This window comes from Salvelinus fontinalis, chromosome 26, assembly GCF_029448725.1.
Source record: "Salvelinus fontinalis isolate EN_2023a chromosome 26, ASM2944872v1, whole genome shotgun sequence".
In the NCBI taxonomy this organism is placed as follows: domain Eukaryota; kingdom Metazoa; phylum Chordata; class Actinopteri; order Salmoniformes; family Salmonidae; genus Salvelinus; species Salvelinus fontinalis.
The window spans coordinates 18,442,919-18,470,470 of NC_074690.1; the positions used below are offsets into that span (position 1 = coordinate 18,442,919).

The 27,552-nt window shown below is 41.4% G+C and overlaps 3 protein-coding genes across 4 annotated transcripts; 2 read left to right on the forward strand and 1 right to left on the reverse strand.

The window, feature by feature from the left end:
- Nucleotides 1-794: 794 nt before the first annotated feature.
- On the reverse strand, nucleotides 795-10,395 carry gtf2b (general transcription factor IIB). Its single transcript, XM_055882823.1, has 7 exons — nucleotides 10,304-10,395; nucleotides 8,855-8,967; nucleotides 7,362-7,495; nucleotides 6,741-6,887; nucleotides 6,116-6,245; nucleotides 3,651-3,932; nucleotides 795-1,647 (listed from the first exon to the last, which is right to left on the reverse strand). Exons 1-7 carry the CDS (start codon nucleotides 10,318-10,320, stop codon nucleotides 1,514-1,516), a joined length of 957 nt encoding a protein of 318 aa, XP_055738798.1. The 5' UTR covers nucleotides 10,321-10,395; the 3' UTR covers nucleotides 795-1,513.
- A 2,749-nt stretch (nucleotides 10,396-13,144) lies between these two features.
- Nucleotides 13,145-21,762, forward strand: LOC129823811 (volume-regulated anion channel subunit LRRC8D-like). Of its 2 annotated transcripts, none has more exons than XM_055882824.1 (2): nucleotides 13,145-13,507; nucleotides 18,056-21,762. In XM_055882824.1, exon 2 carries the CDS (start codon nucleotides 18,058-18,060, stop codon nucleotides 20,602-20,604), a length of 2,547 nt encoding a protein of 848 aa, XP_055738799.1. In that variant the 5' UTR covers nucleotides 13,145-13,507; nucleotides 18,056-18,057; the 3' UTR covers nucleotides 20,605-21,762. The 2 variants fall into 2 exon arrangements, with proteins under 2 accessions (XP_055738799.1, XP_055738800.1); XM_055882825.1 differs by lacking the exon at nucleotides 13,145-13,507 and adding an exon at nucleotides 13,544-15,190.
- Nucleotides 21,763-22,684: 922 nt separating this feature from the next.
- On the forward strand, nucleotides 22,685-27,096 carry znf326 (zinc finger protein 326). The gene is made up of 11 exons (XM_055882828.1): nucleotides 22,685-22,915; nucleotides 23,209-23,234; nucleotides 23,358-23,445; nucleotides 23,862-24,231; nucleotides 24,345-24,423; nucleotides 24,688-24,760; nucleotides 25,086-25,233; nucleotides 25,332-25,395; nucleotides 25,804-25,934; nucleotides 26,260-26,349; nucleotides 26,512-27,096. The coding sequence occupies exons 1-11, from the start codon at nucleotides 22,848-22,850 to the stop codon at nucleotides 26,539-26,541; spliced, it is 1,167 nt and encodes a 388-aa protein (XP_055738803.1). The 5' UTR covers nucleotides 22,685-22,847; the 3' UTR covers nucleotides 26,542-27,096.
- The last annotated feature ends 456 nt before the right edge of the window (nucleotides 27,097-27,552 follow it).

Below are 27,552 nucleotides of genomic sequence, written 5' to 3' on the forward strand. Positions count from 1 at the left end.
CAATAGGCTGAGAGGCTGGACTGAGGGCTTGTAGGCCTGTTCTCACCGGCAACAACATCGCTTATGGGCACAAACCCACCGTCACTGGCAAAAAGTGCTCTTCACTGTCGAGTCGTGGTTTTGTCTCACCAGGGGTGATGGTCGTATTCGCCTTTATCGTTGAAGGAATGAGCGTTACACCGAGGCCTGTACTCTGGAGCGGGATCAATTTGGAGGTGGAGGGTCCGTCATGGTCTGTCACAGCATCATCGGACTGAGCTTGTTATTGCAGGCAATCTCAAAGCTGTGCGTTACAGGGAAGACATCCTCCTTCCTCATGTGGTACCCTTCCTGCAGGCTCATCCTGAAATGACCCTCCAGCATGATAATGCCACCAGCCATACTGCTCGTTCTGTGAGTGATTTCCTGCAAGACAGGAATGTCAGTGTTTTGCCATGGCCAGCGAAGAGCCCGGATTTCAATCCCACTGAACATGTCTGGGACCTGTTGGGTGAGGGCTTGGGCCATTCCCCCCAGAAATGTCCGGGAACTTGCAGGTGCCTTGGTGGAATAACATCTCACAGCAAGAACTGTCAAATCTGGTGCAGTTCCTGAGGAGATGCACTGCAGTACTTAATGCAGCTGGTGGCCACACCAGATACTGTTACTTTTGACCCCCCCCCCTCCCCTTTTGTTCAGGGACACATTCCATTTCTGTTAGTCACATGTCTGTGGAACTTGTTCAGTTTGTCTGTTGTTGAATCTTATGTTCACACGTGTTAAGTTTGCTGAAAATAAACACAGTTGAGTCAAAAGACATTTCTTTTTTGCTGAGTTTACTTCATGTAATGACTTTTGACCATTAGAAATAGCAGATTTTCAAAACAAAAGCAATGGTGTTGAATTCATGCTTCTATTGCTATACCAGGCCCACAGCTGTACACCCGGCGGGAGGGATGAGACTTGCTATAACTTGTGTGGCTGTCCGTAAAGGGCAAAGACTTACTGATCAATGTACTCCCAAGTGGAACTCAAGTGTATTAATACAGAAAAATGAACACTTCAAAGGATAAAATTAAAAGCAGTATTAGAGTCACACTCAGTAAACACATTCCATACAAAGTTTAATGTTATTCAATGCATGAGGTGTTCAATATGCTTTTCAGAAAAGCATTTAAATTTACTTTAATATATTGCCAATAAGCTAACAAAATGTAACCTGCTAATTTCCTACAAAAGTAGGTGTATACAGTATAAAACCAGCCTAATATTGCAAGCACCAATTACATTCTCACTTGGACATATATACAGTATATATACACACTCAAATGAAATACTGTACAGTTTGCAATCTAATTCTTATAGCAATGGAATGTGTATCCTGTACTTGTCTGTATTCCTGCAAAAAAAGTGCCTTGACAAAGGCCCAAAGGCTTAATTAACAAGGTAACAGAGGAGAGAAAAAAAAAATCATAGAAATTCAATAGAAAAAGAACCCAGTAGAGAAGAATGTGTTGTTGGGACGAGCAGGTCATCACAGCTGAGGCAGTTTGTCCACGGGGGTGTCGAATTTGAAGTCCGGGGGAAAGAGGTCGGCAGCGCGGGGGTAGATGAGTCTGTACGACTGTCTGATTGTGACATCCGCCACACCGGCGATGTCTCCAATCTCTGTGGAAGGATTTGAAGAAATGACTACTGCTGCTTTAAGAGTCTTCAGAACACAAGTGCTGCACTTGTTCTCAGAACTATCAGAAATATGAGTTCCTGAACCTTTATGATGGTCACTGTTATTCATGCCTGAAATGTACTGAAGCATGTTGTAAAGCTTACAAACACAAATATACTACATATATACACTATACAGTGCTGTGAAAGTATTTGCCCCCTTAATGATTCTATATTTTTGATACTGATTGTTACCAGATCTTCAACCAAAACCTATTATAAAAAGGGAGCCTGAGTTTTAGATATTTTTATTTCTTTAACAAAGCCAACCAACGCCCTTGTGAGAAAGTATTTGCCCCCTTACACTACCTGGTTGTGCCACCTTAAGCTGAAATGACTCCAACCAAACACTTCCTGTAGTTGTTGATCATTCTCTCGCGTCACTGTGGAGGAATTTTGGCTCACTCTTCCATGCATAACGGCTTTAACTCACTGCATGACCCAGCTGCGCTTCAGCTCACAGACGGATGGCCTGACATTCTCCTGTAGAATTCTCTGACGCAGAATTCATGGTTCCTTCTATTAAAGCAAGTCGTCCAGGTCCTGAGGCAGCAAAGCATCCCCAAACCATCACAGTACCACCATCTTTGACCATTGGTCTGCGATAATTACGTATCAAAAATATGCATAAGTAGATACAATTTGAAAGGGGGCAAATGCTTTTGTGTATAAAGTGCTGTGAAAAAGTATGTGGACACCCCTTCAAACTAGTGGATTTGGCTATTTCAGCCACACCCGTTGCTGACTGGTGTATAAAATCAAGCACACCGCCATGCAATCGCCATAGACAAACATGGGCAGTAGAATGGCCTTACTGAAGAGCTCAGTGACTTTCAACGTGGCACCGTCATAGGATGCCACCTTTCCAACAAGTCAGTTTGTCAAATTTCTGCCCTGCTAGATCTGCCCCGGTCAAGTATAATTGCTGTTATTGTGAAGTGGAAAAGTCTAGGCGCAACAATGGCTCAGCCACAAAGTGGTAGGTCACACAAGCTCACAGAACTGGACCACCGAGTGCTGAAGCGTGTAAAAATCACCTCTTCTCGGTTGCAACACTCACTACTGAATTCCAAACTGCCTCTTGAAGCAACTCCAGCACAACTGTTCCTTCGAGAGCTTCATGAAATGGGTTTCCATGGCCGAGCAGCCACACGCAAGCCTAAGATCACCATGTGCAATGCCAAGCGTCGGCTGGAGTGGTGTAAAGCTCGCCGCCATTGGAGCAGTGGAAACATCTTCCCTGGATTGATGAATCATGCATCACCATCTGGCAGTCCGAGGGACAATTCTGGATTTGGTGGTTGCCATGAAAACACTACCTACCCAAATGCATAGTACCAACTATAAAGTTTGGTGGAGGGGAAATAATGGTCTGGGGCTGTGTTTCATGGTTCGGGCTAGGCCCCTTAGTTCCAGTGAAGGGAAATCTTAACACTACAGCATACAATGACATTCTGGATGATTCTGTGCTTCTAACCTTGTGGCAACAGTTTGGGGAAGGCCCTTTCCGGTTGCAGCATGACAACGCCCCCATGCACAAAGCGAGGTCCATACAGAAATAATTTGTCGAGATCGGTGTGAAAGAACTTGACTGGCCTGCAGAGCCCTGACCTCAACCCCAACAAACACCTTGGGGATGAATTGGAACTGACTTCGAGCCAGGCCTAATCACCCAACATCAGTGCCCAACCTCACAAATGTACTTGTGGCTTGAATGTAAGCCACTACCCGCAGCAATGTCTTGACATCTAGTGGAAAGCCTTCCCAGAAGAGTGGCTGTTATAACAGCAAATAGGGGACCAACTGTATATTAATGCCCATGATTTTGGAATTAGATGTTTGACAAGCAGGTCTCCACATACCTCTGGTTGTGTAGTGTAGTTCAGATTCAGCCAATAAAGAACTTTAAGTGATGACCACCTGAAAAAGCCTATCCCCCACCTCACCTTTCTGGGTCTTCTTCTCGGCAGAGGCCTGAGAGGCCATGTAGATGGCGGCGGCAGCCACAGAGATGGGGCTCCTGCCGGGCACCAGGTCCAGCTCCACGGCCTTCCGGGCGATGTAGGTGGCCGCCATCTGCACCTGCTTAGGCAGGCCCAGGTTGGAGCAGAAGCGGGACATGAAGTCTCCGGTGGTGATGAGGTCCACGCTGGTCTCCAGGGCCTTGAGGATCAGCTTGAAGCAGCGGCCAATCTCCTTCTTGGAGATACGGGACACGGCGCAGATCTCTGCGAGGGATGGGTGACAAGGGAGTCATTAGTGATACACCATCAGGATCGTTCTAATAAGTCATGCAACAGAGAACATTTTAAAATGCAAGAAAATAAGATTTTCTTTTTGGACCATTCCAGGTGGTAGCTACCTCCCTCTTTGTCCATTTTCTTCCCTTTGGTGCCTAACGAACAACCCAGGAATATAAACTCAGCAAAAAAAAGAAATGTCCTCTCACCGTCAACTGCATTTATTTTCAGCAAACTTAACATGTGTAAATATTTGTATCAACATAACAAGATTCAACAACTGAGACCAACTGAACAAGTTCCACAGACATGTGACTAACAGAAATTGAATAATGTGTCCCTGAACAAAGGGGGGGGTCAAAATCAAAAGTAAGTATCTGGTGTGGCCACCAGCTGCATTAGGTACTAGAGTGCATCTCCTCCTCATGGACTGAACCAGATTTTCCAGTTCTTGCTGTGAGATGTTACCCCACTCTTCCACCAAGGCACCTGCAAGTTCCCGGACATTTCTAGGGGGAATGGCCCTAACCCTCACCCGCCGATCCAACAGGTCCCAGACGTGCTCAATGGGATTGAGATCCAGGCTCTTCGCTGGCCATGGCACAACACAGACATTCTTGTCATGCTGGAGGGTCATGTCAGGGTGAGCCTGCAGGAAGGGTACCACATGAGGGAGGAGGATGTCTTCCCTGTAACGCACAGCTTTGAGATTGACTGCAATGACAACAAGCTCAGTCCGATGATGCTGTGACACCGCCTCAGACCATGACGGACCCTCCACCTCCAAATTGATCCCGCTCCAGAGAACAGGCCTCCGTGTAACGCTCATTCCTTCGACGATAAACGCAAATCCGACCATCACCCCTGGTGAGACAAAACCGCGACTCGTCAGCGAAGAGCACTTTTTGTCAGTCCTGTCTGGTCCAGCGACGGTGGGTTTATGCCCATAGGCGACGTTGTTGCCGGTGATGTCTGGTGAGGACCTGCCTTACAACAGGCCTACAAGCCCTCAGTCCAGCCTCTCTCAGCATATTACGGACAGTCTGAGCACTGATGGAGGGATTGTGCGTTCCTGGTGTAACTCGTGCAGTTTGTTGCCATCCTGTACCTGTCCCGCAGGTGTGATGTTCGGATGTACCGATCCTGTGCAAGTGTTGTTACACGTGGTCTGCCACTGCGAGGACGATCAGCTGTCCGTCCTGTCTCCCTGTAGCACCGTCTTTGGCGTCTCACAGTACAGACATTGCAATTTAATTCCCTGGCCACATCTGCAGTCCTCATGCCTCCTTGCAGCATGCCTAAGGCACGTTCACGCAGATGAGCAGGGACCCTGGTTATCTTTCTTTTGGTGTTTTTCAGTCAGTAGAAAGGCCTCTTTAGTGTCCTAAGTTTTCATAACTGTGACCTTAATTGCCTACTGTTAGTGTCTTAACGACCTTTCCACAGGTGCATGTTCATTAATTGTTTATGGTTCATTGAACAAGCATGGGAAACAATGTTCATTGTTTCGAATTATCTTTGAAAGACAGGGTTCTGAAAAAGGTCTGTTTCTTTTTTTGCTGAGTTTATTATAACCATGTAGTCTTGGGTTTAATTTGTAGCAACCAGCAACAGACACTCATTCCAAGGTGTTGCATGAAATATTTTTTCATCCTAATATGAACTCTAAACATCCTTTTCAGGTTTCTTTTGTCTGTTTTGTACTTTTTACTCCTTTTTCGCCCCAAATTGCTAGCTACAGTCTTGTCCCATCGCGGCAACTCCCATACGGACTCGGAAGAGGCGAAAGTCGATAGCCATGCGTCCTCCAAAACACGACCCTGCCAAGCCGCACTGCTTCTTGACACACTGCCTGCTTAACCCGGAAGCCAGCCGGAACAATGTGTTGGAGGAAACACTGTACAGCTGGCAACCGAAGTCAGTGTGCATGTGCCTGGCCGTCACAAGTTGTCACGCTAGAGCGCAATGGGACAAGGACATCCCATGAGGATAAACCCTCCCCTAATCCGGACGACAATGGGCCAATTGTTCGCCGCCTCATGAGTCTCCTGGTCACGGCCGGCTGCAACACAGCCCGGGATCGAACCCGGATCTGTAGTGACGCCTCCAGCGCTGCCTTGTACCGCTGCGCAACTCGGGAGACCCTAAACATCCTCTTTATAAGAACTCACCTTTAAATGTCCGAGGCACACCCTCTTGTCTGCAGGCGATATAGAGGCAGGCTGATGCGATGGCGTCGTTGGCCCGCCCCTTCAGGCTCTTCTGTTCGTACACTTGCTTAAATAAGTTATTTGTTCGGTCCTGCAGGTCAAATACAACATTTAGGTCAGTGCAAAATCTCTTAAAATGCTGCAGACATTATCATAGTTTGGTTAAAGCTGCAATTTGTACCTTTTTGGGCAAATTCACATAGAAATGGGAGTTATAGATCTAATTCTCATTGAAAGCAAGTATCAGAAGCAGTAGTAGATCTGTTCTATGTGCGCTATGTCTATGCTTCCTGTTCTCAAGTTTTGTTTTTGTGTCTTTTACTTTCGGGTTTGTTCTCTACACTATGCATTGCTTGTTTTGTCACAAACTGAAATTAGGCGACCTGTTAGAATTTTAGCAACCAGGAAATGGCAGAGCTATTTATGCATAGTGCACCTTTAAGAGAAAATCCCATATTTAGAGTAACCTGCTAAATAACTTGAGTTTTGGAAATGTATTAATCCTATGTAGGTAGAAATGAGAAGTTAGCTTGCTAGCTACTAGGTTCCACAAATCTAAACAATTGGAAGAGAGAACAGGACTCACTATGATGTTCCTTGGTAGGTTGATCCGGTCAGCCATGGTGGTAATCTCTTTGAAGGCGTTTAGCATGGCGCGGTCTGAACTGCTCATGGTCCGCCGGTTCTGGTACTTGGAGTTGCCGAACTCGTCAAAACTTGCCGCGCCTGTTCCCTATGGTGACAACAGAATGGTTGGAACCAATTGAGGCGATGAAGACTTTATTTAACCTTTGTTTTTCACAGGGAACCCTGCAGCAGAAAATACAAGCTACATAACAAGGAATGAATTATACAAATACAACAAGACGGTATCATGAGAAATAAGACTATACAATAAAGCTATTATAATTAAAATTAAACATATGTGCGATGTCTGATCCCTTTATTAGCATAATCCATTTACTACCAGTAAATCTTATGACAATGAAGTCTATTTTATGGAGAACAGAGGAACCTGATAACGACCATGTCACACAAAAAGGGGTGCAGAGATTTTCTTGTCATTGCATTTCTTTGTCTGGCTCCCCGGGCCATATTTAGATGTGGTCCTTCTCTTGTCAGGCATCAACATCTAGCCACTGACCACAAACCAAAAAATAGTTTTAGAGCATCTTTCCCTGTAAGTGTTAACTTTGTGTGTACTTACCTTGCTGATCATGGTGCTCAAGTCTCCCCCGTTGAGGAGTGGATTCTGGGCGTCGCCCACTCTGGACGGGTCTTGGGTGGCTTTCTCATTGGTGAAGGTCCTCCACTCTGAACCCACATCAATCACCCTGTCACCTGAGGAGGAACCAGATACATTACCGCATGGGGCCACGTTCCAATATGTTCAACCTGAGGAACCAGACATTACCGCATAGGGCCACGTTCCAATATGTTAAAATCTCTTCCTTTTTACTCTATTTTGTCTCCTTGAGCACTGACAGTGACATTTATGGATAAAGGAGGTAAAAGTGATGAACATCAAGCACCCACTGTATTGATTTTACCATCATAGTGTAATGCTTTCACCAAGTGAGTCCTTCCTTTTGCGGTAAAAGGAGACGAAGGAAATCGTTATTAAGAAAGTAATCAGTATTGAGGGTCAGTGAGACCCAGGCCACCACTTTGAACATGTTTATGTAAATGAGAATAGTAACGAGGTCTAATGATACAACCAGGACACAATCAACCAAATGTGTCTCATCTCCATTGTTCCGGTCACAGATTTGATTACACCCTGCACTTCCCAGACCATGCCACAAGATGGCATTCTCACTCGGGAACTAGACACTTTCCTTTGTCCAATATTTTCTCTCGTTTATTGCCTCTTCCTGGAAACTAGCAGGGTCAGGGATTAGATTTTTCACCTTAATCCCATAAACCCTCCCATAGATAAATCACACTAATATCGAGTACTAATATGAAGTTCATCTGCTTATGGCAAAGCTATGGGATACAATCTAGCTTCACATCACTGAATCCACCCACTTACCCACTATACCCCCATATGATTAGCTAAGTGTTTCCTATGGGACTCATTATGGGAGACCTGCTATGTTACGTTCAGATAGAGCCCTGTAATTTAATCTGCTGTAACTAGGGTGGCTTTCCAAGGCTGTCTAAGGAAGGTGTGGACAGATTTGATTCTATTGCATCTTTGCGAGGATGTTGTCATTTCTAGAATTTCATGGTATCATGTTACATATTATTATGTACTCTAGCCATGTGGCAGGTCTGACATGACATCTCGCTGCTCGAGTCCCATAATAGCAGCACAAACACTGTCACATCACTCCCTCCCTCTGAACTAGAGGTTAGTATTTTCAATACGTGTCTATAGAAGTGTTGGTTTATGTTAAGTTATGCTATTTACCTAATGGAAAAACTTCTCACCCCTACACATAAGACTTTATGTCAGTCTGTTGACAGGTAATGTGTGTCTGTGCGCTTGTTTTACTATACTGAACCAGAAGTCCTCACAACTATGGTAAACCAAGGCCAATTCAGATTAGTGAGGACATTTGGCCGGTCCTAACTTCTAAAAAGGCTATTTTAGGCTTAGGGTTTAGGTTGAGTTAGAATTAGGGTAAAAAAGTCCTCAAGTATAGTAATACAAAGAGTAATACAAAGCTGTGCGTGTGTGTGGCCTGTCCTCACCCACTACAAGGCCACACTCGGGGCAGATCATGTCCCCTGCTCTGTAGTCTTCCACCAGCATGGCATCTGGGTGGTTGGGGCACTGCACCTTGGGAAGGGCCAGGACATCTCCGCTGCAAGGAAAGAAGAAATCCCAGAGGTCAGCCGACAAGCGACAATGACCTCGAAGCTCTGACCCTGCCTAGTGAGAGTTACCCCAGAATTGGATGTGACTGTAGTTATAACCATAAAGCTGGTTTACTGTCAAGTTTGTGTTATTAGTTCACTTACTCTATACACTTCAGTTAAAGCCGATTGTTTACTGTGACATTTGAATTGGCAAATTATGATGACAAATATTACAGGCCTTTGTTCAAATTCTGCTCAAATTGTTTAACATGTCAGTTTTCCCCTTGATCAGGGAAATAATAGGAAAATAGCTAGCTACCTTTAAGATCTTTAAAACAAAAGGCACTTAAGAAAAGTTAAAACATTAACTTGTAATTTTCACAAGCATATACATACACATTCACATGATAGATAGTTATAGATATCTATCTACAAGAACTGGACTGGGAAGCACTGCAAACCTAGCTAGTGCAGAAGTTACCAGAGATTGTGTTAACTTGTACCCAGACGAATTTCCAACCGAAATTATGCTGATGTGGCCAAAAGCGCTTCGAAACTGTCCTACGTGGGACCACCGAACCCATTAAATGGGCATCCAGCGGTTTGGAAATTATCCTCGACACCAATTCGATTCTATAACGTTAATACCAAAACCGATACATACCCCATATAGCTATCTATCCGAAATTATGGCACAAACTGTTCTTCCAATCCCCTGGGTTTCTGTTCTTTGACAAAGGCTTTATGCCTACTGGTACGTCAACATTCGGTTTCTCTTCGTTCAGGCAAGCGAAAACAAGCTATTTATTTTGAGCTAATTAGTTAACATCTGACAGTAGAATAAATCGCTGGTAAAACCACCAAATAAACTTGCAGTGTCCTTATAACTCATCAATGGCTTAACTTGTAATGATTAGATCACTGTCAAGGTGTCATGCGTTGACACTGTTACTGTAAAAATATATTAGATAACGTTAGCTAGAGTAATTGAAGTTAGCCAGCTGTGATGGCCCGACATCACCCATCCCTTTAAAAACATTACATCGCTCATTGACAATCGCATGTGCGAGGACGACGTTCTACATGAGCAACATGATCAAGTTAACATGATATACGATCGATACAATGTGTCAAACTGATTTGAGTGTTTTCTGGTAGGCTAACGTTAGTTAAGGTTAAGTAGTACGTACATTCCGGCGGCTATAATGAAAAACACGGTGAGTCGCGTTAGAAACAAACATCTATGTGTTGATGGCCACCCCCCACTCTTTGATCAATAACCGTACCCCACATGAAAACATAATATTCCAAAACAGAGCTTAGAATAGATGGTTTACACACCGGCTCGTCGACGCCATGTTAGTTGCTTCTTTATACTTCTACCAGTGGTGAACAGTTTCGAACAATGGCGTCTTCTACCTCTATATATGGCTTTTTCGGCCCACGTGTTTACATGACGACGGAACGGCAAAAAGCTCAAACTAGATCTTCAAAAAGCGATTGACATATGAGGACAGAGGACGTAGGCTACTTATAAAAGAGTAATGTACTCCCAAGTCACAGAACAATGCTTTTGACATATATTATTTATTATATATTATATTATTATACTTATCTAATTAAATCCTATGACTTCCTGACCGTGTCACCTTTAGTCACAGAATTACATTTAAGTGAATACAATTATGCAAATGATCAAATGTTAAACCAAAACGAGTGAAAAGGAAAAACAAATGTGTGGATTTTTGTTTTATTTGTGTCACTCAAACTTTTGTTACATGCTTATTGCTGCAATGGATCCTAGCCAACACCCCTGCAAGCAGAGCAGCTGGAACATAACATGGTTGGTAATATTTCCACCTGCCAGCCACTAAAGAAAAATAGCACTTAAATGGTTGGTTATGTGTAGCCTACATAAGAAAACATGTTTAATCAGAAATGGCAGTGGCAAGTGGAAGCATAACCCTACTTAACCCCATTCAACAAACTGACTCAACTCTGAGCAGCCAATATAGAAGTCTCACTGTAAGAGCCATAGCAGACAGGCCTGTTTATGAAACTGTCAGGGATGGCATTGTCTCTGTGTGCCAGTCTGTGCCCTATCCTTGTGCCAATCTCGGACCGTATTGCCTTGATTGCGCCTCGCCCACACACCCACTGTACCACTGACCTCAACAGCTCTGGTTCGACAACCACCAAACAATGAGTCATTTCACTTGGCCAGACATCCTTTGATAGAGAATTTCAAGAGAAATCCAATATTTAACAAATCATTTATGACTGAATTACATCGACTGTGGCAAGCACCTTGAGCTGTTTGGATTTCACTGATTACAATTAATAAACAAGCCTTGTCAGCAGCAAATATTTTATTAAATTGCACAATGACATTGAACACTGGGTGAATAGAATGCATGTCCATGTACAACAGCAGGTGGAGCTAAATCCCAATATGTCAGACATCATCTATCAAGCTTTCAAATGCTAAATAATAATTCATATTATGATTGTAATAAAGTCATGATAAATGAACATACATCATTTATTTATATCAATAATGTAAATATTAATTCCTCTGAATGCTTGAGATTCTCAAAGGAATTTTAATCAAACTAATCAGTTTCAACAAAATCTTCAGCTGGGCATAGCTAGTCACACACTAATGACAATGTCATGATTTGACCTTGTTTTTTCCCCTGAGTTCCCAGTTGTCTTGAAAGCACCATATTCTGCCAGCACTGTGTGGTGTGAGTCTCTGAGTCCCAGCTGAGGGACCTGTATTTGATCCACTGCATATAGTAGCAGCACCACAGGGGTTATTACCGCATCTGCACTGATAAACACAAACAACACTCTCAATGAGTCACACAGAACACCATAAACACAATGTGTAGCCTACAGGTAGGCAGTATGTCTTCCTACATTAGCCTATATATCACCTGTCTGTTCCTCACTTGAGCCCCCTAAAGCGCTAGACAAGATTACTGATTCAGACCGTCTCAGGCAGCCTCATTCGAAAAACATGAACATGCATAGACATACAGTATCAGTGACTGTGAATATAAGGCTGTAGCTGTAGTCAGTTGGTGTTATTATTAATCATATTACAATCTGGTATACTGGGATTGGGGACACGTGGTGCTTACTAGTCATTAATTGTCATGGAAACAGGTGTGTCTGTCTGGGATTTGGTTTGCATTTACTGTGTTCAGACCTTTTCAATACAATGACCTGGTTGCTAAGTACATGTGGGGGTTACCTCTGTATGTCTGCTTCCGCCCCGTAGACAGGCCCAAATTACACGACAGATCCACCTATTCCCCATTGCTGTGACCACGACCACAACCCTGTACACCGCTCTTGCCCTCACACCCAACTATATGACCCACTGTCAGATTTCTCTTCTGTGTGTCTGCCGCCATCTACAGGTCTGTAATCAGATCTCTGCTGTTACACAATCACAATCCGTATCAGGTCACCATATTCTCCCTTTAGGAAGTGTATAATATTTATATGTTATAACAGTCTTTCAACTGTGTAATAAACGAAAATTTAATTGATTATAATGAATACCTTTTTAAATAATCACTGACTAAAGTTGTTTGGCCTCATGAACCTGGCCTGGCTGTTATTTTTATTCAGTTCTCTGGTTACATTGAGCAGAGTGTGGCCAACTATTTTTATATTATCTAGCCTGGACCAGTTGGAACCTGTACCAAACTCAAGAGACACTTCCTCAAGAGTGTGCTGTGTGCAACCAAATCCAGACATCTGAGGTAGCGAATTTCACCAAGTGCTCTACATATATTCCTGTCTTCATTTTCACAATTAGGCTATATAGCGTAGCTACAGACAAGCAGGACGAGAGATGGCGAGAATTTACATTACATTGTGTAGCCTACAATCTACAACTGCAGCAGATATGATGTGCCAGATACAATGTATTAATTTATAGCCTTAATATTAGGAGTTACTTACTACATAGTTACTGAATAGATGGTTACAGTTCAAAGCTTCCGAGTAAGTTATATTAATATGTAACAGAATGTGCACATTCGATCAAGTCGTAGTACAGTATGCGGAAGACACATTCGATCAAGTCGTAGTACAGTATGCGGTCGGTGGTGCCCCAGTTTTCATCATTATTTCCAATTTGGTGGCATTTGAGTGAGACCTAGCTGGAAAGAACTGTGAAGCTGTTTGAGATAGATTAGAATGTTGTGTCTTTAGTACGTTGATCAGTGGCGTCCACCAATAAGAAACTCCGGTAATAGCGGTGTCATGTTCAAATTGGACCACCCTTTTCTTCAAATTACATGCGTACAGTGGTCGACGTTATGCGCATATTCTCCACGACGCTCAGGTATGCAGAACCGCTGTTATTGAGGATGGTGCCGACATTCGCATTGTCACGAACAAATGTTCTTGGTCACAAGCTATGTTCCATAGTTTAATGGATTGAGCTGAATCGTCAGAAGGAATTGTCCGGAGCGCAAAAGTGAAAATGGAGTACAGAACATCTAAATAGATAAGGTCACCAAGATAGTAAGTGTGCTCGTTTTCCTCGGATTTACCACGCTGTAAAAACTGTAAAGTCATAATTTACATTTATTTGATGTTGATTTTCATAATGTGCGGTTATCCCAGGGCAGTTTATTTAACGCAAGTAGCCAGATAATACATTGTTACTGCACTGTAAATGTTTAACTCCGGGCACATGTTGTAGTTGAGTTACAGACAATAAAAAAAAAGTTACAGTTACAGCAAGTCACCTGACCTCAGAGTCAGACAACAAGAGAAGAGTAATACGCAAAAAAAACATCTGAAGGGTTTAACATTTATCTAATATTTCCTATAAGTTAAATTACTGTAAATGTGTTTAATCAGTAGCCTAGGTTTATTCCACAACTGGTCTCTCTGCTCCCCGTCTCTTTCTTAGAACCAGTGTTGTCTACAAGTTGTCTCTGCCGATTCTCGTCACACTTCGATTTGGCCTATATGCAAAACGTCATTGATGATGGCTTGTTGGGATGTTATCATAAAGCATGTTTTAATAATATCATACCTATAAATATAGCCAATAGGCTATAGCCTATAATATCAAAAATATATTACTGTAATTATTTAGTTCAGCTATGAACGGAAAATATTGATGAAAGCAAATATCATCTTAAGTTTTATTGGTGATAAATCAAGTGTCCATATTTGTGGCAAGGAAAAAGTGTATGGAATAAAATCACTCTTATGGCCAGGCACCACACCCTAATAGGTATTTAAAAAAAAATCTTAATCATATCACAATCAACTTTTAAATATAATGCCTTTTTATATAAAAATGTTTCTGAAATATTGTATACGTTATGCAAATGAGACGTTATGCTAATGAGGCGATCTCATTTGCATATTTTCTTTGAACGCATATCCATTTTTCTGAACACAGGAAGTCAGCCTAAATATTTTTTGTTCATTTTTTTAAGACACTCCAGGACCGAACTTTCTTTGACCATATTATGAATAAATACTTAAAAAAAAATCTTTATCAGTAAAATAAAGACATGTACATAAAAATAATTTTTAGCAAATTTTTCCAAGAAAATGTTATCAATACTGAACAAAAATATAAACAGAACATGCAACAATTTAAAAGATTTTACTGAATTACAGTTTATAGAAGGAAATCAGTCAATTGAAATAAATAAATTCAGCCCTAATTGATAGATTTCACATGACTGGAAGGGCATACTTGAGACATCTTTGGCATTGTGTTGTGTGACAAAACTGCACATTTTAGAGTGGCCTTTTATTGTCCCCAGCACAATGATCATGCTGTTTAATCAGATTCTTGATACGCCACACCTGTCAGGTGGATGGATTATCTTGGCAAACGAAAAATTCTCACTAACTGGGATGTAAACAAATTTCTGCACAAAATTGGAGAGAAATAAGCTTTTTGTGCATATGGAACATTTCTGGGATATTTTATTTCAGCTCATGAAACATGGGACCAAGACTTTACATGTTGAATTTATATTTTATTTCAGTATAGAATACAATTTTGACAACATATCAACAATTCCCTCTGAGTAAGTCTGGAGAATATATCTAAGGATAACTACACAAACTTTGGGGAATGTAGATTCTTCTGAAGCTGAGAAAAATGAGTTGGCTTGTGGGAAGAGTCTTACCTTCGGGAAACGCCTATATTGACCCAATCACCATCTCTTCAAAGTAAGTTACTACATACAGTCCAGTTTGTAACATTCACTATGAAATGGGCTTTACAATTATGTGTGATTCAATGTAGTGAGCTTTGAAATTATGGATCTCCATTTAAAAGTGGTTAAAAATTCATAAAATGTTGATGATGGTAGTATGATAAAGCAAAGAAAATATACATTTACATCACGTTTCTTTACATTTCAGCCTGTGGGGCCTGGCCTTAATAGTGTAGTAACAGTAATAATCATATTATTAACAGTAGTGATCATTATGTACCTAGTTTGGGCAATGTGACACAAGTGTATTTTCATTGTTGTTTTAAATAAGTCTCATAAAAACATTTAAAACTTTAAAAGTTTTATTACCCTGGAGGAAAAGGATCAGAGAGGGGAACAGAGTTAGTTAGTTACAACACCGGCAAATAGAGGAAGTGAGCCCACATGTTGAAACTGGGCACACTAACCATTCATTGCTTCACAAAATGGCACACCAACATGCTAAACTCCTCAAATCAAATTTTAGTTGTCACATCCTTCTTAAACAACAGGTGTAGACTAACAGTAAGATGCTTACTTATGGGTCCTTTTTCAACAAGGCAATTAAAGATAAAACATTATTTTATATATATATATATATATATATATACACACACACACACAGTGCCTTCGGAAAGTATTCAGACCTTTACTTTTCCCACATTTTGTTAGGTTACAGCCTTATTCTAAAATGTATTAAATTGTTTTTTCCCCTCATCAATCTACACATAATACCCCATAATGACAAAACAAAAACATGTTTTGAGAAACGTTTGCAAATGTATAAAATAAAACTGAAATATTACATTTACAAAAGTATTCAAACCCTTTACTCAGTACTTTGTTGAAGCACCTTTGGCAGCGATTACAGCCTTGAGTCTTCTTGGGTATAATGCTACAAGCTTGGCACACCTGTATTTGGGGAGTTTCTCCCATTCTTCTCTGCAGATCCTCTCAAGCTTTGTCAGGTTGGATGGGGAGTGTTGCTGCACAGCTAATTTTAGGTCTCTCCAGAGATGTTAGATCGGGTTTAAGTCCGGGCTCTGGCTTGGCCACACAAGGACATTCAGAGACTTGTCCCAAAGCCACTCCTGCGTTGTCTTGGCTGTGTGCTTAGGGTCGCTGTCCTGTTGGAAGGTGGACCTTCGCCCCAGTCTGAGGTCCTGAGAGCTCTGGAGCAGGTTTTCGTCAAGGATCTCTCTGTACTTTGCTCCGTTCATCTTTGCCTCGATCCTGACTAGTCTCCCAGTCCCTGCAGCTGAAAAACATCCCCACAGCATGATGTTTCCACCACCATGCTTCACCGTAGGGATGGTACTAGGTTTCCTCCAGACGTGACACTTGGGATTCAGGCCAAAGAGTTTAATGTTGGTTTCATCAGACCAGAAAATCTTGTTTCTCATGGTCTGAGAGTCTTTAGGTGCCTTTTGGCAAACTCCAAGCGGCCATCATGTGCCTTTTACTGAGAAGTGGCTTCCGTCTGACCACACTACCATAAAGGCCTGATTGGTGGAGTGCTGCAGAGATGGTTGTCCTTCTGGAAGGTTCTCCCATCTCCACAGAGGAACTCTCGAGCTCTGTCTGAGTGATCATCAGGTTCTTGGTCACCTCCTTGACCAAGACCCTTCTCCCCCGATTGCTCCGTTTGGCCAGGCGGCCAGCTCTAGGAAGAGTCTTGGTGGTTCCCAAACTTCTTCCATTTAAGAATGCTGGAGGCTACTGTGCTCTTGGGCACCTTCAATGCTGCAGAAATGTTTTGGTACCCTTCCCCAGATCTGTGCCTTGACACAATCCTGTCTCGGCGCTCTACGGACAATTCCTTCAACCTCATGGCTTGGTGTTTGCTCTGAAATGCACTGTCAACTGTGGGACCTTATATAGACAGATGTGGGCCTTTCCAAATCATGTCCAATCAATTTAATTTACCACAGGTGGACTCCAATCATGTTGTAGAAACATCTCAAGGATGATCAATGGAAACAGGATGCACCTGTGCTCAATTTCGAGTCTCATAGCAAAGAGTCTGAATAGTTATGAAAATAAGGTATTTCTGTTTATAATGAGTCTCATGGCAAAGGGTCTGAATAGTTATGAAAATAAGGTATTTCTGTTTATATCTTTTTTTATACATTTGCAAAAATGTCTAAAAACCTGTTTTTGCTTAGTCATAATGGGGTTATTGTGTGTGGATTGCTGTGGATAATTTTTTTAATCCATTTTAGAATAAGGCTGTAACGTAACAAAATGTGGAAAAAGTCAAGGGGTTTGAATACTTTCTGAAGGCACTGTATATAAATAGTGACACAAAGAATAAATACACATTGAATAATTAACAATAACGAGTAAAAAATAACAAGCCTGAAGATGGACAATATTGTGCCTCAATGACTCACAATAGGTAGAGACTAACATCAAAGGAACCTTTGCCATTCCAGTATCCACATGTCTTAACTAGTCTTGATGTGAGGGGAAACCAATTAACGCCCAGGAGGGGAAATTCTTTGCACTAGGTCAGACATAGACTTTTGGCTTTGTCATCAGATGTTTTCAAAATCTAAAGAGTGATGCAATATGAAACAAATATAATAAGCCTATGTCATTACTAATGCTGCTTTGTCTTTCATGAGACACTTTGACATGGAGAGCCATTCAAATTAGTTATCAAAATAAATGGATCAATCTTTATTACCTTTTTAACCATACCCAAGTACAAACATTTACCAACAAAAATATATTTGTTACTGAACAAAAACCCATTTAAAAAGTTCCTTTTTAAAATCATCAAAATCAAACAAGTACTCTCATTATTAGCTAAATTCCCTGTCTCCTTCCATTGCAGGAATGTTTACCATCACAGAGTTAGCGTCGCTGAATGACATCCAGCCGACCTACCGCATCCTAAAACCATGGTGGGACGTCTTCATGGACTACCTGGGGGTGGTCATGCTCATGTTGTCCATCTTCGCCATGACGATGCAGATCACAAAGGACCAGGTGGCGTGCCTTCCATGCCTGGAGGAAGCGGCGGCAGGGCCAAACTCTTGGACATCCCAAAGTCCACCAGAAACCGCCTCATCAGCAGTTAGCATAACGACAGTGCTTGCTACACCAATGGCCACTAAAGATCTACCAGACAGTGCAGTACACGAGGTCCACAACACCCAGCCCATCGTTGTGAAGCAAGAGAGCAAAATGCAGCAACCCAAGCCCACAGGGATCCAAACCAACTTAGATTATCAGCAGTATGTCTTTGTCAACCAAATGTGTTACCATATTGCCTTGCCCTGGTACTCAAAGTACTTCCCATACCTCTCCCTCATCCACACCCTTGTGCTTATGGTCAGTAGTAACTTCTGGTTCAAATACCCCAAGACAAGCTCAAAGATTGAACACTTTGTGTCCATTCTCGGACGGTGCTTTGAGTCTCCGTGGACTACAAAGGCTTTGTCCGAGACAGCCTGTGAGGATTCTGAGGAGAACAAACAGAGACTGACTGGCACCACTTCAGCACCGAGAGCGATATCACAGGAAACTAAAGATGAAAATGCTGCAAACTCATCTACCCCTATGCTTGGGAATACAGGAGTCAAGTTCTCAGCAGATAAGCCTGTTGCTGAAGCCCCAAGTATGACTATACTGGACAAGAAAGATGGAGAGCAGGCCAAGGCTCTATTTGAGAAGGTGCGGAAATTCCGCGCCCATGTAGAGGACAGCGATTTCATCTACAAGCTCTATGTAGCTCAGACTGTGGTCAAAACTGTCAAGTTTATTTTGATTCTGTCCTATACGTCAACATTTATTGTCGCCATCGACTTTCACCACACATGTGAACCCAAAATCAAACACTTAACCGGATATGAGCAGTTCTTTTGTACCCACAACATGGCTTTCATGTTGAAAAAGCTCCTTCTCAGCTACATGGCCCTCATATTGATCTATGGGATGGTCTGCTTGTATTCCCTCCACTGGCTGTTCAGGCGCCCCCTTAAAGAGTACTCATTTGAGAAAGTCAGAGAGGAGAGTAGCTTCAGTGACATTCCTGATGTGAAGAACGACTTTGCGTTCCTTCTGCACATGGTCGATCAGTACGACCAGCTGTATTCCAAACGGTTTGGTGTCTTCCTCTCGGAGGTCAGCGAGAACAAGCTGAGGGAGATCAGTCTGAACCACGAGTGGACATTCGAGAAGCTCAGACAGCTTGTGACCCGAAATCCCCAAGACCAGCAGGAGCTCCACCTCTTCATGCTTTCTGGTCTCCCCAATGCAGTGTTTGACCTCACCGACCTGGAAATACTTAAACTAGAGCTAATTCCTGAGGTCAGGTTTTCGGCAAAGGTTTCCCAAATGACCAGTCTGCAGGAGCTGCACCTCTGCCACTGCCCTGCCAAAGTTGAGCAGACTGCCTTTGTCTTTCTCCGTGACCACCTCCGCTGCCTTCATGTCAAGTTCACAGACGTCGCTGAGATCCCAGCATGGGTTTATTTGTTGAGGAGTTTGAGGGAGCTAAACTTAGTAGGGAATTTAAGCTCAGAAAACAACAAAATGATTGGACTAGAGTGCATGCGTGATTTGAAACATCTTAAGACATTATATCTGAAGAGCAACCTCACCAAGATCCCCTCAAACCTCACTGAGCTGTCCCCACACCTGATCAAACTGGTGGTGCATAACGATGGTACTAAACTACTTGTACTGAACAGCCTCAAGAAGATGACAAACCTCGCCGATCTGGAGCTGCACAACTGTGAGCTGGAGAGGATCCCCCATGCTATTTTCAGCTTAAACAACCTTCAAGAGCTGGACCTCAAATCCAACAATATTCGCACCATCGAGGAGGTCATCAGCTTTCAGCACCTCAAAAGGTTGACCTGCCTCAAACTGTGGCACAACAAAATCATCACCATTCCAGCCTCCATAGGCCAGGTCAAGTGTTTGGAGTCACTTCACCTTTCGCACAACAAACTGGAGACGCTCCCGCCGGCGCTGTTCCACCTCCCCAAGCTGAGGCACTTGGATGTCAGTCACAACTCCATCACAGTGATCCCGCCGGACTTGGGTCTCCTGCAGAACCTCCAGCACTTCGCCATCAATGCAAACAAGGTGGAGGTGCTGCCCAAGCAGCTGTTCAGGTGCACCAAGCTGAAGGTCCTGTGTCTGAGCAATAATGGCCTCACCAACCTGCCTGAGACAGTGGGTCAGTTGGTGCATCTTGCTCAGCTGGAGCTGAGGGGTAACTGTCTGGACCGCCTTCCCTCACTGCTGGGGAACTGTCGCCTTCTACGTAAAAACAGCCTCATTGTTGAGGACCACCTTTTTGACACTTTGCCTGTAGAGGTAAAGGAGAGCATTAGTCGGGAGACCAATGTGTCCTTTGCAAGTGGCTTATAGTTTATAATTTCTGATATCTTAAACCCTTATGGTACAGTGATTAACTGAAATGTATATTACTCACTGAAGCAATACGCTATGAAAGTAACACGTTATTTACCAGGAACTAGTCTTGTAGTTTTTTATAACTTTTGTAGGCTTTTTGAATCCTCTTTAATCGGCAAAAACGTAGCGCAATGGTCTTGAAGCCAAATACTTCGTAAAGGCACATGGCAGAAGTAAATTCATCCACAAACACAAATATAATTTTATATACAGGTATATCTTAAACGATCACGTTTTCACGAATTTGATGATGTAATTTCAAGCACATTCAAAAGATTAGGGGAAATGACCCGGAAGTAAAGCAGACGGGGCGGTTGCTGTCACAGGATATTGAACCATGTTTTATTGATTATCAATGCCCTATATGGGTAGTTCCTATACATTTTTTGCTTAATAAAGTGAGAGAGAATGCTTCTCCTCAACAAAGACTGTATAGCTCTATAAATAATGTAATATCATTTCAAAGTATAATTTCATCAAGTATTTAAGAATGTTCAAGATTTAAAAAAAAAAGCTTTTAGTTGCTTCATAGGGTATTATGACATAATATTGTTAGCAGTAATAGATTTTTAGACTTAATAACAAATATTGTATTAGCTACTCAGGTATAATGTTAACCCTGGGAACCATAATTTTGCCTTAACTGCTGCTATTTTTCAGTGAGGGCGTTCATAAGAAAAGACTTAACAACTCTCAAGTTTATCGATACACTACCTGTCATTATTCACAACACCATTCAGTAAAATAACAAATGCTATTTTCAGTAGTAATTAACTTTTGGGGATTACGCTTGAAATGGGAAGTACTTTGCACAACCAATATTTGCTTTGTTTTTTGTTATATTGTTGAATGTCTACTATGGATTACACTTCCCTATCACAGACCATGATAAGCATTTGTGTGTGATTGAAAGTAAAGGAGGGTTGACAAAAGGGAGGCGATGTTTTACACCAAAACAAGTTTTTAAATTAGGCAACAATAGCATCAATTAAGTGTACACATGGGACAAGATTGTTATATTGCCTTTTTCCAATGTATTTCTGTACTGCACATAAACGGTTCACATTTGCAAGCATACCATTTCTGGCACAATAAAACTAGATCTTAGATACACTTTTCTTATTGTTTTTATTCTCTCTGTTTCAATGCCTTTCTCAATGGTAATTGGTCATTACCGTACATTGCTGCATTTATATCTGTATAAAGAATAACATAATTGGTAAGCTGCTGTACAAAATTATTTATTTGTTGAGGGTTTGTTATATGTAAAATATATACTAGCATGATTAAGTTGCTTTGGATAAAAGCGTCTGCTAAATGGCATATATATATTTTTTATTTCACCTTTATTTAACCAGGTAGGCCAGTTGAGAACAAGTTCTCATTTACAACTGCGACCTATATTATATTGTTATATTGTTATAACCTGTGCATTACATTAACTGAGGGGAATAATCAAGCAAGGTACAACTTACGCTACATCTTTAGGGAGGATGTCATGCCAAAACAATAGGGCAATTGAAGACAACTTTTGAAATACAATCTGGAGGTCAATGCCTGTAACTGACATCCAGACAGATGAGATACATTTGTCACAGACATTTCAGGCTTTGCAGCGAACATTATCTTGCCAGTACTTTAGTAATTCTATAACATATACTCAAGTTGAGTTATGTGTGTGACTTTCTGTATTTCTCTTCAAGGATGATGGCATAAATAAATTCCAGCACTTGGGGCATGTTGGCACTTGCTTTTTGCTCCTAGTTACACATTACAAGAAAGCCAGGAAAGCCACAAATATCTGCTTGGCATGTGGAGATCTCTGTCATTTTAAACCCTATAGCTCTAAGTCATAGTGTACATACCTTTTATTCAACATTGCAACTTGCAAGTTGAATCGTCAATAAAAAGCTGTTGTTTAGAAATTCATTACAGATTAGTCTTCATACTCCAGCACGATAGGTGGCAGTTATCATACATTTTTAGACCCTAGAAGCAGCTTCTTCGTTGACTACTGTCACAGTAGGAAAATGCGGCCCCCTGCAGGTAAGAATAGAAAATTGTGTTCTGTAGCTTATTTGTAGTATGATGACCGCTTGCTAGACTTATAGATAGCAGCAGTCACGTAAACGAGACAGTAATCTAACAAAAATATGAACGTTCGTTAGGCATTAATAGTGAATTACAAGAGGACGAGAATGAGTCGACGAAATGATCACTCTTTTTCTGATTATGGACCGCCGAATACATACACTGCTCATGGAAGGTAGGCTAGCCACTAACTTAATAGCCACTGTAGCCATCAAGCTAGCTAGTAGCTAAGTTACATGATTTAGCTAACTGTTTACTAGCTAGTAGTTGTTTCGTTGTTAGTTAGCTAATCAAATAATGTAATGTAGTTGATTATAAACATACAATTTGTTTGCTGTTTTTTTGTTGAAAAGAGAAAGCATGCCAGAAAAATTATTCATGCGATAAATTATCGTTAGCTGCTCAGTTAGCTATTATGTGTTGTGTTGAGTGGATCAGTCTTAATCTCTTTTCTTTATTCGAGTACAGCATCACACCAACCCAGCGAAGTGCAGGTAGTTCTGCTTACCTTTGGCCCAATATTTGCAATACCTGTCTGATAGGGATAGGAAACCCATTTCTTACATTCTGTTTTTGTTTTTCATTTCGATTAACAAAGCTTATTTTATTCCACACAGAAACAACCCATGGTTATACCCAACACACAAGACACTCGACCGTAAACCCAGCATCCTACAACTCTCAGCGAACAAGCAACTCAGAAAAGTAAGATAGGCAGTTTTGCTTTTGATATATCCATTCTAAATGTATCAAGCAGAGGATTTCCCGCAAAATGTGATTTAGACTTGTTTGGAACATCGCTTAGCACGTTGTGGTTATTTAAGACATGGCCTAGTCCTAGTGTAAGGTTTCCCCAAGTTTATATAGCCACAAAGTCAGATTCCACAGCCAAAAAGTCAAAATGAGCTTTTTTGTCTAAATTTAAGGTTAGAGTTAGGCATAAGTTTAGCAGTGTGGTTGGGTTAGGCTTAGGTTTAAAATCACATTTTAACAAGATAAATTGTAGAACTGGGCAGGGTTTAAGAATTTGTGGCTATAGAAGCTAGTGATGACCCAAGTGTAAGGCCTGCTTAAAAATTATACCATAGAAATGGCTGAAATGCTCTTGTTTTTTTCTCCAGAGCCGAGCTCTACGACCCGTATGATCCTGATCCTGGCTCATCATCAGACTCTGAATTGGAGCCTTCCAAAGGCAGGGAAGACCATCACAGGCACAGAGTTAGTGGAGGGAGCAGCCGCCTGAGTAGTGGATATCAAGGCTCTGCTTCAGTAGCTGGACATCATGATGGCTTCAACTGGGATTTGTTATCCTCTCGGCCCGGTACCAGACATGAGCAGTCCAGCCATGGCTCCATACCTGACCGGTCTAGCCATGACCACTCAGAACGGCCGTTGCCCACGACAGAAACCCCACTATTACCCCTCAATGCATATTGGGGGCAGGGGGAAAATGGGAGAGAAATGTCCACAACCACAGTACCTGGCAAAGAGGTAAGAAATTCACTGCAGTCGGGTTATTATTTTGGTGGGAAAAGGTAGAAAGATGTTGCTGAGGCTTGCACTGGTGCAGCGTTGTAATGGTGATGTTTCTCTGTTGTCTGCAGACAAGAAATCCACCAGGGTTTACCCGGTCCCACTGGGATACCAACCCCATTCATGGCCAATCAGAATCTAGTGGAAGAGGTAGGATTGTAACTGTGTTGTTTTGCTCATGGTCTGGCAGAGTTGTGAAGGGATAGAGAAAGTGTGTGATTTGTTAAGTTCTGTTCCAGTCTCCTGGGGGTGCGGGTTCTCTATTGTTCCTCAAGCAAGGGGGAGGCCAATGACATCATGAAGTCACCATCAGACCAACTTATTGAATGTCCTACTCCTTGAAGTTTTCAGTGTGTCAAAAAAAAAATATTATCCTCAAATCACCGTAGTATGTCTTTAAATGTAAATTTCTAGGAGGGGACCAAACCAAGTCACCCTCAGAGGTCACAAAGAAGAGAAGCAGAAGCCCAAATGAGGACATACCGAGGTAAAGAAATGATTGGAGGAGCCATCATCTAACTTATCATGTTTTTTTGGAAAGACCTTACTAAAATGCACAATAATATTGACACACCATTATATGTGTATATATATTTATATTCTGGTCTCTGACTGCCTTTTCTGATATAATTTTTTTTTCTGGATTATGTGTATAATGTTTTAATACAATTTTTATTGCTAGGTATTACTGCACTGCTGGAGCTAGAAACACAAGCATTTCGCTGCACTTGCGATAACATCTGCAAAACCATGTACGCGACCAATAAACTTTGATTTGAGTTGACACAAATCCCCTTCTATTGTCTTTTCAGTGATTTTTTCACCTGTGACATGTGTAACTTGGATTTCCATAAAGCGAGCACCCTTGAGGTGCATCTGAAGTGCAATAGTCACTGGGAGACCCTGGAGCACATCCAAAATCAAAACAACTACGACGACACGGCAATCGCCTTTTTGCATGTACGTCAAGCAAATACATTCTCTCTCAGATGGAATTAAATGTGGGATTATCAATCTGTATGACGATTAAGGGAAATGTATTTCTCTTTACGTTACAGGAGGCCGTGTTAACCAAAGTCCGGCAAGGTGATAGACTGCAGATGAACAGACATAGCCTTAGAGGTAGCTTAACGTGCAAAGCCTGGGGTCTATCGCTAATGCTCCTGGCTAGTCACACATACTGTTCCCGACCAGATTCATTCCCGCGTCTATCCCTCCTACTATTCTCCCACTTGCCTGACTCCCCATTTACATTTAAGTCATTTAGCAGACGCTCTTATCCAGAGCGACTTACATACATTCATACTTTTTTTGTACTTTTTATTCATACTTTTTTTCCCCCTCTGTGTCCAACTATAAAGGTGGCTAAATGTAAACTCACCAATGTTGAGGTATTGTTTCTTTCCTCAATAGAAACGGAACTTATTGATTCTAAATGTACTTGTATGCTTTGGACAACGTATCACTACCTGGTGTCATTAAGCCTACACTTGTGATTTGACCTCTGTATCTCACCCCTATCATTTTCAGCATTGCAGGACAAGGATTACATGACAAAGTTAGATATTTTCCACTGTGCTCCTTGCCAAGTCTACGTCTCCGTACATCCATCATCACTGCAGGATCACCTGAGCTCCAAAGACCACCTGAGGAACAAAATGGTAAGGCAGTCGTTATGCTGCTACAGCAGATCTCACACCTCATATCAGTGAATAATGGAACACATGATATATCTTTAAAAAGCAATGGTCACTCACTGATATTGTTTTGAAAGTCATTGTAGTGTTAGCTGAGATGCAACATCAAGTTGGACAAATTGGCCGATTTGTTTTTGATTTAGAATTTTGTCTGTCAATTCTTTAAAGAAACAAACATCAAAGCGATAGATGCTACATTATTTTCTTGAAATCTGTTCTTTCACTGCAACATACAAGTGGGTGTACTTACTGTTTCATGTTTATGACTTTACTGTGTTTACCACTGAAGGAATTTAGAACGAAACAGTTGCGGGAAAGTGTGAACTTTGCGAAGGCGACCATGAAACAAATGAATACTGAGTATGCAAGCTTCTGTGAGGTAAATAATCTGAACAGGCATTTGCTATACATTACACTAATGCTATTTATCTATAGAATACCAAAGTTTTGTATTACTTTTTAAAGTGTGTTAATTCAATAAACTGTAGACAAAAACAAATTTAATTTGAATTTAAATTACAAATAATTGGTTGTATTTCAGGGCAAGGATCCTTTTGAACAGTCATCATGAGGGCCATGAAGAATAGATAAACAGTTGATGTGAACTGCTAGCTACTGGCTGTGGACAACTATGGACAGCCAACAACCACCTATCAAAATCAACTAGACAAAGACCAAATGGACATAGTCTGTGCCCTGAGTGTTGATGTTCAGTCTTATGTACCTCTAAACTAATACAGGATAATCTTAACTAATACAGAATACCGGTTTTCTTTGAGTGTGGAGCATCCATTAGCTAGATATCACATAGTTGAGAACTTGTAGTCATTTTGTGTTTGATGTAGACATTTTTCACGTAAGAACATCCATCTGTAATTTTGGACCTTTTTAATTTTCAGTTGGAAATTGATTTAATTTCAATAGATATTGAAGCACATTTTGTAATGTTTTTCCCACAATTCTTTTTTTCCATTAGAACACCTGCTTTGATTCATTGAGATTTAAGGATAGAAATACTGTAATGTTTTGTTTGCTGAAGAAATATGGTCCTTACAGGCTTTCCAACTTTGTAATTTCTTAGTCATTTAAAAATAACCAAACAATAAATGTTTTAAAGAAAAATGAATTGATGGGTGACTGATATTCACAGGAATATAAAACAACCTTTTATAAACAGTAACAGAGACGGTTGACCCATTTTCAAATATTGTCAAGGTTACCATTGTGATATTAATCTGGTACAACAGTTCATCTACAGTATATGCAAACCAGCCATTTGAGATACCAACTGTCGCTTAAGGTTAAAATTGTGCTGTTTTGAAAAGGAAATATTTTCAGTTTCTTTAGAATAACAGTGCCCTTTGATATCCTGTGAATACAGATTCCTTTTATTAAGTTGGAACTTCATAAGTCTGTTTTCCAGATCAAGTAGCTGAGGGGTTCATCATATATTTAGGCGTTAGTCTCCCACACATGTACACTCCTGCGGTATCCCACTGTAGAATGTATTCACCAGATGACGTATCATAAAATTACTGAATGAGTTAAGTTTCAGGTATGATTTGAATTAGTTAGTGGATGA

Excerpts from the sequence above, each read along its gene's own strand:
- znf326 (XM_055882828.1), top strand. The coding sequence starts at position 22,848 with ATGAGTCGACGAAATGATCACTCTTTTTCTGATTATGGACCGCCGAAT. Across the intron at positions 22,916-23,208 it reads ACATACACTGCTCATGGAAG|CATCACACCAACCCAGCGAA; the intron begins GTAGGCTAGCCA and ends ATTCGAGTACAG. Across the intron at positions 24,424-24,687 it reads ATCAGAATCTAGTGGAAGAG|GAGGGGACCAAACCAAGTCA; the intron begins GTAGGATTGTAA and ends GTAAATTTCTAG.
- LOC129823811 (XM_055882824.1), top strand. The coding sequence starts at position 18,058 with ATGTTTACCATCACAGAGTTAGCGTCGCTGAATGACATCCAGCCGACC.
- gtf2b (XM_055882823.1), bottom strand. Across the intron at positions 3,933-6,115 it reads TGTGCCTCGGACATTTAAAG|AGATCTGCGCCGTGTCCCGT; the intron begins GTGAGTTCTTAT and ends CATCCCTCGCAG. Across the intron at positions 1,648-3,650 it reads CGAGAAGAAGACCCAGAAAG|AGATTGGAGACATCGCCGGT; the intron begins GTGAGGTGGGGG and ends ATCCTTCCACAG.